The sequence below is a fragment of the Bacillus rossius genome, chromosome 5 (assembly GCF_032445375.1).
Source record: "Bacillus rossius redtenbacheri isolate Brsri chromosome 5, Brsri_v3, whole genome shotgun sequence".
NCBI lineage: Eukaryota > Metazoa > Arthropoda > Insecta > Phasmatodea > Bacillidae > Bacillus > Bacillus rossius.
The window spans coordinates 24,591,746-24,603,817 of record NC_086333.1 but is presented as its reverse complement, the minus strand read 5'-3'; the positions used below and the strand labels follow the sequence as shown (position 1 = coordinate 24,603,817).

General features: G+C 36.7%; 1 protein-coding gene across 1 annotated transcript in view; it reads right to left on the bottom strand.

Annotated features, from left to right (window-relative positions):
* LOC134531649 (spondin-1) overlaps positions 1 to 12,072 on the bottom strand; it is a 174,545-nt gene that overhangs the window by 144,241 nt on the left and 18,232 nt on the right. The window contains exon 2 of the mRNA XM_063367418.1: positions 6,927 to 7,133. Coding sequence (XP_063223488.1) covers positions 6,927 to 7,131 — 205 coding nt within the window. The 5' untranslated portion in view covers positions 7,132 to 7,133. The remainder of the gene's footprint in view (positions 1 to 6,926; positions 7,134 to 12,072) is intronic.

Below are 12,072 nucleotides of genomic sequence, written 5' to 3'. Positions count from 1 at the left end.
AAAACACATACAAATAGGCATGGTTCTTAATAAACTAAATGTGTATGCTTATGCATTTACCAAAATTGGCCACTGTAGTCTGCTGTGTAAATTTTATCATGCCAAAAAGACCCCGATACTCACTAAAAGTTGTTTTGTTTAAAATTCCACTTTGTTTTTTGAACATTTGGTGTAAACAGTTGACCTTTTTAGTGGAATATAATAAGTTTCCCTGTATTATGGATCAAAGTGGTATATTTAGTGAATAAAAAATAGTGTGATCATAAAATCTAGTAAATTATTTTACATGTTTATATTTAAAAAGGATTTTCCCGGTTAGTGTGAGGTTATTTATAGTAATGCTAATACTTAATTATGGAAATGTCTCTATATTTGAGTGTAAAAGTATTTGTACCATAAAAATAAGTATTATAAATATTGGCATTGTCATTTCTGTGTACAAGAAGTATGTATTATAATAAGATATGATTGGAATTAATCCAAAGTCCAATATCACGATGTTAAGGGGTGGTTTTAGAAGCATTACTCGTGGGCCTTGGGAGTGAAGTAAATTGGGCCTCTATGAAGCAGCCATTATGAGTATTGTCGTGCCTATTATGAGAAGACGAGTATTTGCAGGCCACTTGCTTGGAATGTTTCCGGAGATCAAATGAATGCACGGAGGAGTTAATTCAGGATATTAGGAAGTTGCTACAGCCCTGAGAGTTGTATACTTCGATCGGCAGTTTATTTATTTGGAAATGGAAAACACGTCTCTCTACATGGGACAGCAATGCGTATTTATGCAAAATATTAAAAACAGTGAGTTATTGAAATCTAGGGCTTTGAAAATTAAAAACCATGTTTGCACTTGCCAACAATATGCAACCAAACATCCATTTTGCAGTCTTATAATGTTCCACTGTTTAAAAACAGGAGTTCTGATACTTCAAAATAAAAATATATATAAATAAAGGTAATGTCACTGGTCTCAAATGTGGGAAAGTACAAAACATTGGTCCTAAATATAGGATTCAAGTAACTAACATACAGAATAAGTATGTAGGTCATTGCCTAAATCTGCGAATCAATCTGATGAAGGGGATGCTAGTGATGCTGTTGAACAGCACGTAGTGGTGATTAAGTATTGGAGTACTGAAAAGAAACCTAGTAGCTTTTGGGTGAAAATTGAGGTTGAACAGCATTCATACGAGCTGGGGTGGATATTGGAATGGATCGTAGAGTTTAATGATGTACTAACTAAGCATTTGGGCAGGTATGACATGCTCTCTTACAAAATCTAATAAACTCAAGAGCTAGTAAAATTTAGCTTGTACCAGTTCTACTCAAAAGTTTCGGGCTTCTAGGGAAATAATAAGGGATTAAGACAATCATGGGTTGATTTAATATACCTTGTCACCATACGCCTCACTTGCCTGCTTGGTCAAGAAAAAGGATCCAAGACAATTTAGACTGGTCTTGGATTAACTTTGTTAAACCAAATGTTAAGGTGGATTGAATTTTGAAATTCTTTTGCAGTACTATACCTTAATCAGGCTAATTTTTTCATAGTCCTTGAACTGAATTATTTTTTTTCATCAGTGGTTTGTAGAGAAAAGTAGCAAAAAGTACAATTAATTTGTTTGGTAATGCAATGGGGGCACTAACAATGGGAGAGGATTCCATTTGGTGTTAATTTTAGTTGGCAGTGTCTTTTTCGCATTATAAATTTACTATGGAGAAATTATAATTTAAGTCTGTGGTGTCTTGGACGACATATTGATTTTTCTACAACATATTTTTAGAAAACATGCAGCATATATGTCGGGTTTTTAGAGAAGCTGAGATGTGCAGGACCGACTATAAATCCTAAGAAAGTAGTTTTGGCTAGTAGCCAGTCAAAGTTCTTGGGGTTTATGGTGTGTATGAAATCTTTGTAATTGATTTTGACAAGAATGCATTTGTTTGTATTGGTGTGTTATTTTCCAAATCTATCACAAATTATGTAGAACATTGAGGTCTCTTGAATCAACTCAAGGAAAAGTACTTGGTATTTAAATGAAAAGAAAACAATGAGAGACATTTTGTAATCTGAAGTATTTGATTTCTCATCCACCAACAGTAAGACTTCCAAACTTTAACAACAGTTTCATTGCGTAAGTTGAAGTGAGTAGTCTAGTGATTGTAGATGTTCTAATACAGGATAATGAAGGGGACCTTAGACTGATAGTGTATGCGAGTCTGATTTTAAATGAGCATGATCAAGCTTAAAGTGCATATGAGAAGGAATTTTTAGAATGCATATGAGAAGGAATCTTTAGTTTGCATACTCAGGATGGAAAGGTTTGCCTGTATCTAGATCATAATGTGTTTTGTCTTCTCACAACCAAGCTCTTAGCTGCGTGTTCTCTCACCCGAGGCTGTTGAAATAAAAGAAAGGCTACTGGATCATGCACATAAACAGATTAAGATTTTGATTATATACATGGATGTGAAAATTGTGTGGCGGATGCAGTTATGCGCATTTATGACCCAGGAGAATTTGATGTTTTACGAGAGGAAGGTCAGAAATAATGTGCTGCCATGCAAATTATTTCAGAATTCTTCACAAACATTGCTCAATGGAAACACAAAGGTCCTAAGAGGGCATCCATCCCCGATCATATTGAGGATGGAGGATCAATTTTTTTTACAGTAATGAAGAATGACATCTACAACCTAAATAAGATGGGAAATAAATTTGTCTGGGTTCTGAAAGCTGTGAGAGCCATGGTTTTGCATTATTTATATGACTACTTTAGGGTTTCCAGAAAACTGAAAAGAAAATCAGAAATAAATTTTATTGGCAAGGCGTGCTTCAGAAAATAAAAGAACGTGTGGCAAAAGTAGAGAATGTCAGATAGAAAAATATCCTCAAATCTCCATGGTAGGGATGCACTTGGTCCAAATGCCAGAAAATAAACCTGGGAAAGAGTTTAAATTGACATGTTTGGACCTCTCTCTCGCTTAAGTAAGGGGCATGATTGCATTCTGATTATAGTTGATATGATATCTAGGTTTTTTAGTTTTTATAGCTCTGTGGGATAGGAAAGATTATTCGATTTTTACTCAACAAAAACAAAATGTGAAAGATATTTGTGAGCCCCGAATAATTAATTTAGATAACGTCACATACTTCGTCTCCCAAAACATGGCAAAAATGTGCTTAAGATAGGGAATCAAACATATGTTCACCAGCCCCTATTACTCATGGCCCAACCTTGTTAAGTAGATAAATAAAACTAAAGTTGTGCTAACGATTTTCCATCATCGAAAACAGAGGTCTTAGGATACTGAGTTGTTGGCTTTAAATGTAGCCTTAAATTCTGTTCCTCAAATTGCAACTGGTATATCACCCAGAATGATTCTTTAGGTAGGGAGTAGCTTCGCCATTTGTTAAAATCATGGGAGATTTCGCTATCTTTTTTCTAGAGCTCAGGCAAGCAGCTAGAACAGGTTTGGAGAGAAGTTCATATAACTCTAGAAAAAGCTCACAGGGTCATGAATAAAATGTATAACAAGGTTTAGGTGAAATGACAATTTGCTGTTAGGGATTTAGTGCTGTGTAATAGGGTAACATAAAGAAAAACCTAGATTACATTTATAGTATAAAAGTATAGAGTATAGTATAGAATAAGGAATATGATGGACCATTTGTTACGGTGAATTCTGAAAAGGGACATTTTGTTAGGAAAGCTCATCTTTCAGCTGTCAAAATATCTACTCCATCTTAAGCCAGGGTATCTCAGGTTGGTTGGATACTTACACATGTTCTAGGGTCCTTTTGAATACTTTATCTTGTGGGTTTAGAATTGTTTAAATATTTTCTTCTGGGTAATACATATTTTATTGGGTTGGTCAGATTTTGGTTTTTGCTTTTGAGGTCTCTGTTGTTGTCAAAGTTTGTTATGTTCTTCATGAGTATGAAATTTTCAGGAGGTTTTTCTAGTCTTGTTATGTTTGCCTTGGGATTTTATAAGAGCTGGGGTAGAGTTTAAGACAGGGTTGCTTGACGAGTTGCTGCTTTTTTACATTTTTGGTTTGTTGTTCTCGTGTGTTTATTGATGGTATTAAATTTAAATTTTGTGGTTTTTGTGGCATCACCCTCGTAGGTTTTACTACTAGGGGTTTATTCTTCTGGTTCTTTATTTGCCTGCTAGGTAGTGCTAGGGTGTTCGGCAAGTCCATGTAGTGGTCAAGTGTAGCACTTCTGATCAAAAGGTAGTTGGTAGGCGATTTTTCGAGCCTAGTATGAATTAGCATTTATTGGTTAGTGTTTATTTTGCGATTCACGAGGTCTGCTTTAAGTGCTCTTGGAGGTATGTAGACAAATGTTGAATTTGATAGGGAGAAGCAGCTAACCAGTCCGTTAGAAAATGAATCAAAAGCATGTCAGACTTAGTGAAGGCTCAATTATGCAGTCGGGCAAAGGTTCATTGTGAAACCTTTTCGTAAATGCGAGCGAAAACTATAGTTATAAACATAGGGTGCTACAAATTGGCTTTCAAATAGGCCACAGCCATACTGCCTTCTGGGCCTTTTGCCCACCTATGCTATGTGCAGTACTCGTACATATTTTACGAGTGTAAGTTGGAGAAGAAGACTTCCTTACCTCTGAGGTAATATGGTATTAGGGTCACTGAGACACCGTAAGTGCAACTTACATGCAGCTGAGAAAATGTCTCTATTAGCATTTAGTAAGCTGTCTAGGGCTCCGGAGCTTTTTTCAAGTAGAATTAAGTTTTTCATACGAAATATTATTTTTGGGTAATGAATTACACTATAAATCAATGTAAGTAATTGAGGACCATTTTTTTTTCGCGTGATTAGGAAATTTTTTATAATGAACTTCAAAACGCCTACGAATAGGCATGGTTCTTAATAAACGAAATTTGTATAGCTATACAGTTATTAAGAATGGCTGCTGTAGTCTACTGTGTAGCTTTTCAGATGCCTAAAAAGAGTCTTTTAAATATACTTTTAATTATAGAAAATGAAGCAGATATACTTTGGTATAATAAACATGTAAATAAGGTAATGGATTGACTAGTATGAACAAATATGCAAAAAAATTAAATTAAATGCCTTTGCTATATATTTTATTTTCTATAAAGTTAAAGACATAACATATTATTTTTTATTTTTCCTTATGTTACTAACAGTAGTTTTGTTTAAAATTCCACTTGGTTTTTTAAGGCTTGGCGCAATGAAGTAGAGCTGTCCAATAATAATATTTTTTTAGTGGAAACTATAGTTCTTCCTCTACTTTGGATAATGCCTGTATGTTGTGATGGTAAATACTCTTAATAATATTATCCACTTATTAATTGATATATTTATATTAAATAAAGGTTTTTTCCCGGGCAGTATGAGGTTTTTTAAAGTCATGTTAATACTGAATTATGGAAATGTATAAGTATATTCCTACTTAAGTGCAACTGTTAAATTAAGTTTCTTGCCTGTGCGAGAGCGTTAAAGTGGCTAAAATCCTTTGGCATTTCTCAAATCATCAAGACGTGACTTACTAAACATAAAATTTGATTGCCAAAAGAGGTTGCCAACTTATTTGTCAGTTGACTGCATTTGTTTTGATGCACTGATAAAACAAATTATAACTAAGCATAATCCGCATTCTTAGGCATAATTTAACAGCAACAATACAAAAATACTTGTGGGTGTCACAAATACACACACAAATTTGTATGATGACATGAATATTGATGTTGTTTTCCATAATGGTCCACAACCCACTCAGGTTTCATTACCCAGCATACCTTTGTCTTAGCGTTCAAGTATTTCAACAATCCAAGCTAGGCCTAGAAAGTTTAAATATTGAACTTCACGCTGTGATGACGTCAGCCAATCACAATATCTAAGACATATTTACGGGCGGTTGTTTAAAGTAACTTCAAATATGAAACTAAAGGAATTAAGGATTATGCATTGAAGCTAAGCACCAAAAAAGACCTTAAATATATAGAATTTATATAATGCACACATTAACAGAAATAAATCTAAACGAAATTAAAACAAACAAAAGTTCAAATTTAACAGCCAGTAATAAAATAGTTTAATCAGTACGGTAAGTGTTACCTGTACAGTTGTACTTGTACACAGCTGTTTCAGCTTTATAATTAAGGGAGGGGATAAAAGGAGTGATGTAAGCAAGAAGTAACGTAGGTTGTTTTTTCCCGCAGATGGTCCCGTTTGGGACTTTTTACTTCAGCCTGCCAGAAAACAGAGGGAAAGTGGGGGCTGCAACTATTCAAAAGTTACCAAAACTGAAACAACAACATAGTAATCACTGATTAGCCAATATATCAACCAACCAAATAAGCTCGTTCCTGATCGGCCATGCCACCCAACCATACAGGAAAGGCTTAAGCCAAACAGGAAGCTTGACCTACCATGACCAGTATAAACAAGGGTTCGGAAACGACACTACAAGCCAGATAAACGCCAAATTTTTAAAATAAAGTGCCCGAACTGACAGCTGGCCCCTTGCGTAGAACGCCAAACGTGATACACACAACCTCTTTTCAGTTAGTTCAGTTACAAAAATTTTGAAAATCATTTTAGGTGAGCTACACTTGTATTAAGACCTAATTTTAGTGAAGAAGTATGAATATATTCGATATAACTACTTCAAAAACAGAAAAAAATTACATTGCCAAGTATAATTTAATCAACTGAAGTAGTTTCCCGATGTGAAGGCAAAAAAAAAATAATAATTGCCAGGGTTTATAGTTTGAAGATACACACTAACATATTTGACGATTACGGTATGAAATGGTACATCCTGTTATGGTCCATGCTCCCATATGTGTCTGCGGGAAATCACAAAGATCCACACATTCGGGAGACCGATGTACACCGCAAGTAGTCCTGACGGCGGGCGCGGGGCTCACCGAGGTAGTCCTGGCCGGGCAGGTAGGCGCCGGCGGGGCGCGGCAGGGCGTCTGGCTGGTCGGCCGGCGGCAGGGAGGCCACTCGCACGCCGAAAGGCACACCGACGCTCTGGCGGGGCGAGCTGATGCCCACGGGCCGGCGGTCGCAGCGCGCCGCTCCGGCGCCCTGCCACAGCAGCACTGCCAGCAGCAGCGTGCCCAGCATCCCTGCGTGCATGCAGTCGTGTTACCACACACGGGACATTGATGGTAGAGCTGTTTGCAATACACGACACAGGTGCCTGGTGCGCTCTAGAAGAAGGCATGTGCAATCTGCGACACGAGCATTTCTAGCTGTAATCTTACCCGCAGATATATAACCAACATTTAAAAAATATGTAAGTCAGATTATTTGATCCTTATTCTAGAGCATGCCTCGATGGCGTTGTCATCCAAAAGATAACTTATCCATATCAGAGGTTCAAACTGGCATGGTTAAAATCACCTTACTTTAAATATATTTTGTAACAAATATTCAATACTTTAGTAGTAGGTATATAATAATACCATGTTATTCTACTGGTTCCTGAACATGGTGGTGGTGGTGTCTGTTCTGTCTTCTTTAGTTCTGGAAATTGTGAATGACCTTGACCTTTAACATTGATACCAGCTGTCATCTGGATGACCTTGACCCGACCAAATTCTTTGATTATGTCATCACATTCGCCACCTGGTTTTTGGTTGTTGGAAGTTGCCACTTTGTATTCAGCCATCTTGTTTTCGTCTGCTGGAGGCCGCCATTTAGTTTTTGTCTGTTGTGGCCCACCATCATGTTTTCGTCGCTCTCAAGGATGACATAACCTGCGTAAAATAGTTTTAGTCTGAGTTTGTCATCTTGATTGGCATGTTAATTAAGTGTTTTAACTAACATTATCTTTCTTCAGTTAAGTATTGAACAAGTACTTATATGAATCGAATAAATTAATATATTAATGAATTATTTTTTTAATACTTTTCGATTTTTCCGAATTTCTAGCTAAATATTTACAGATTTTAAAGATGTCTGCCAAGACAATTGACAAGATGACGGGCGCTCTGGCATAAATAATAATGCACTCCAGCAGGTAAACTTTAAACCAATATAGCGATGACACACTCTGGCAAATGTTGTGTGTACTACATGACACTAGCACTTCTGGTATCAATTACTTAAAACAAGATGGTGGCAGCGCTCTTTAGCAGAAGATTTGTACACTACATGACACTAGTACTCCTAGTAACAAGTACTGAAAATAAAGATAGCTGCCTCCAGCAGTAGAAGCAAGATGGTGGTCATGATGGCATAATCCAAGATGGCGGCTTCCAGCCAAAGAAAAAAAGATTTCGGATGACATGCCATAACAAAAAATGGCACCCCCAGTAGACGAAAACATAATTGCGGCAGCGATGTCATAATACAAGATGACGGCCTCCAGTATACGAAAATATGATGGCGTTTCTAAGATGGCAAAATAACATATTGTTGGCTGACCTAATATCTGCCTTGGCATTAGTGGTGGGAGGTCAGTCTGTAGTTGGCTTCCATGAATGAAGAATATGTAATTTTTTTTGCACTCACCGAGGACATAAAGGTGTAAGTGCTTTTTTTTTGTTTAAATTTTATAACTTCTAACTTAAACAAGTACAAATCATCACCGTGTAAAAGAAAATGTAGATTAATAATAAAGTTTATCAGCAATCGGGGCAAGTGCGATCAAAATGAAATTGAATTCAGTTAGAGCTTTGGAGCATTTAGAGCTTTATTGCACTTGGATATTACGGACCTTTGGAGCAGTTGGAGATTTGGAGCACTTGGAGCTGTTGGAGCATTGGAGTACATGGAGCTGATGGAGTCAGAGACAGTTGGAGTCAAAGATATTTGGAGCCAAAGACATTTGGAGCCAAAGAATGTTGGTGGCAAAGACTGTTGGAGCCAATGACTTTTCAACCCAATGACTTTTGGAACCAATGAATTTTGGAGCCAAAAACATTTGGTGCCAATAAATTTTAGAGGCATTGTATCCTACCATATCTTACGACCAAACACAACCCATTGATGAGATCGTATCCTAAATGTTTAATTTTCGTACAATTGTGAGTCTTTTTCGTTTAATGTTCTTCCTTGTTTTGAATGTGCTTCCTTTTTGACGATGTGCTTACTTTTGAGAACGTGCTTCCTCTTCGATGACGAATGAACATCAACAGGTATGTACCCAGGACATGATTGTCCTCATAGTTTGGTGAAGATTGGTGTATACGCCTGATATTGACAATGATGACAACGACCTGTTTAAAATGTTGGTCATATATCGGCTAATAGTACCTCTTGGTTTGAAAACGTTTGGCCTATGCATATTATTTTGTACATTTTAAACAGTTTAAAAAGCTCGCCGAGTATCGAGGAAAATTTATCTCTTGGCTACTGACTGGAAGTGTTTTACCACCTAATTGATGCGGCTGGCTACCAACTGGCTATGGCTAGCCACCTACTGGACATGCGTTCCTGACCATTGAATAGATATGTCTAGCTTACATAAAAACGTGGCTGGTTACATACTCGATGGACGTGTCTAGCCTATGACTTGATGTGTATGGTCGCTGACTGGACATGCCTGACCGCAAAAGTAATGTTCCTGGCCGTCGATTTCATGCCAGGCCAACTGACTTGTGTGCATGGTCACCGACTGGACGTAGCTGTTTAATCGACTTACATGTAAAAATGTGCTGAAACTACATGCCAAGGCATGCAAGGACTCGCTTCACCTTCTACGAAGACTGTAGACATCGAAAAACGTTAGTACCTACAATGTTTTTTGTACTTTTAGAAATAACACATTATTTTTTTATTTATAATTATGTTGGTTTTTTCTCTAACCTGGCGTTTTTGATAATTTTAATGAAATTATCTTTTATTGCATAAAGCAAGGATCGAACCAAGGACAGAAATCAATCGAATTTATAATCATTTTAACACGTGATTTTTTTTATGGTTTTTATGGAATTTTTCCCTGAATATCTGGCTTAATAACTAAGGGATTCAAGATAGTCAACAAATTTAGAGATGGCGGACGCCACAGTAATAAATGATTCCTGCACTCTAGTGGGCAAAATTTAAAGTAATATATCTTTATCGTACTCTAGCAGACGATAAACAAATATCGTTAGCGACCTCCAACAGACGAAAAGAAGATGGCCGCCATAACGTCATACAGGCTTACGTAATGTCTGCCTTGGCATTAGTGGTGGGAGGTCAATCTTCCTGTGGCTTCCATGAAGGAAAAATCCGTTATCATTTTTAATCGATTGCCATCGCCGGGTTCGAAACGAAGAGTACGTGATGATTTTTGATTTTAATTTAATTAACTCAATTTTATTATAAATTAAAAAATTTCTCCTATTAAAATATAAATTATGGATTTTTAAAATGGCAGACACATTTAAAATTTTTAAATAAATAAATAAATTTAAAATTTTTAAAGAATTTTAAAATTTTCCCGATATTATCTGATGAAAACTATAAATTTTTAAGATAGCGACTGTAACGAAAATTACAACGATGGCGGCGAGCTCAAGGCCAAGGTCAACGGAAACTGCTGGAGGCTCATTGTCCATGGATAATGTAATCAGGGTGTCATATGTGAACTGGTGTGTCAAATTTGGTTATAAGGGAAAGTCCACTACCGAAGGATTGAAATGATCGTTTTTTTTGTAAGCTGGTCAGTTTAAAAATTTTACTAGCAGCCATCATTTTACTGAAATAAAACGGGAGTTTTTCTTCCAGTAGAAAGTAATTTTGAGGAATTTCGTGTTAAGTTTTGAGAAAAAGTAAATTTTGGAAACCAAAATACAAGATCGCTTTAGTAATTGATGGCTACACGCTCCCCGGCATGTGTCCTAGTTTATACGACACGTTTATCTTATGTTTGTTTCTAATTACCCTACATATATGAATTATTTTTCAAACGGGCCAAATATAACACAATGTAAGTAGTATATGATAGGGGCTACTGGGACAGGATTCAGGATGTGGATGGTGCGGATTGTGATTGTCTGTCCGCCATCTTGGATTTTGACGTCACGGCGGCCATCTTGGACGAGCGTAACGGGACACAGCGTAACGGGACATAACGTAACGGGACATAACGTAACGGGATAAGTAGATCACGGCGGCCATTTTGGATCCGCCATTTTGGATCCGCCATCTTGGATGACGTCATTTTGTTTTCTCGAACTTTCCACCATTTTGTTTTCCGCCATCTTGGATTATGACGTCACCGTTGCAATTTCCGTTACGTCCGCCATCTTTAACTTTTTTATTTATTATCCGATTTTAATGAAATTTTTTTTAAAATTTATAAAAAAATTAAATTAATAAAATTTTAATAAAAAATATTTAAAAAAGGTACTTTTAGACACGGAGTTCGGAGTCCTCGGTTCGAACCCGACGAGGTCAAAAAAATTAAAAATGGCGACAGGCTCCTTCCGCAATGGTGGCTGCAGGCAGACTGACTGGCCCCCACCACTTTTTTCAAAGCATATATATCGACAGTGAGCATGACGTCATGTCCGCCATCTTGTCTTCGATGTTGGAAACCATCATCATTGTATCGGCGGCGAGAGTGCGCTGACGCCATGTTAGTTTGATTCTTACCCGCTAGAGTGCAGTAATAATTTATTACTGTGACACCCGAAATCTTGAAATTTGGCCGCCATCTTGAAAATCCGTAATTTTAATGCTAGAGATTCAGGAAAAAGTTCAAAATTAATTAAATAAACTTGTAATCTATATACTGATTGATTAGATCGACTAAGGTCCTTGGTTCGATCCCTGGTCGATACAAAACAACTTTAATTTAAAAAATACCACAAAAGTGTTAGGTTTGAGAAAATAAAAACACCACAAGTTCTTTTAAAAAAAAAACTTTTATTACATAAATTTAATACACTACTACAAGTACAAAAAATAATACACAGACATAGAACTAAAGTCTTGTGGATTTCTCGATGTCTGCATCTGCCACCCACGAATTAAAGCGAGGTGGAAAGCCCCACCACTTGACGTAGGACAGTCCGTTTCTTCGTTTTATAATCTTCTCCACCAAGTACATATCAGGATACAACGTAGGCT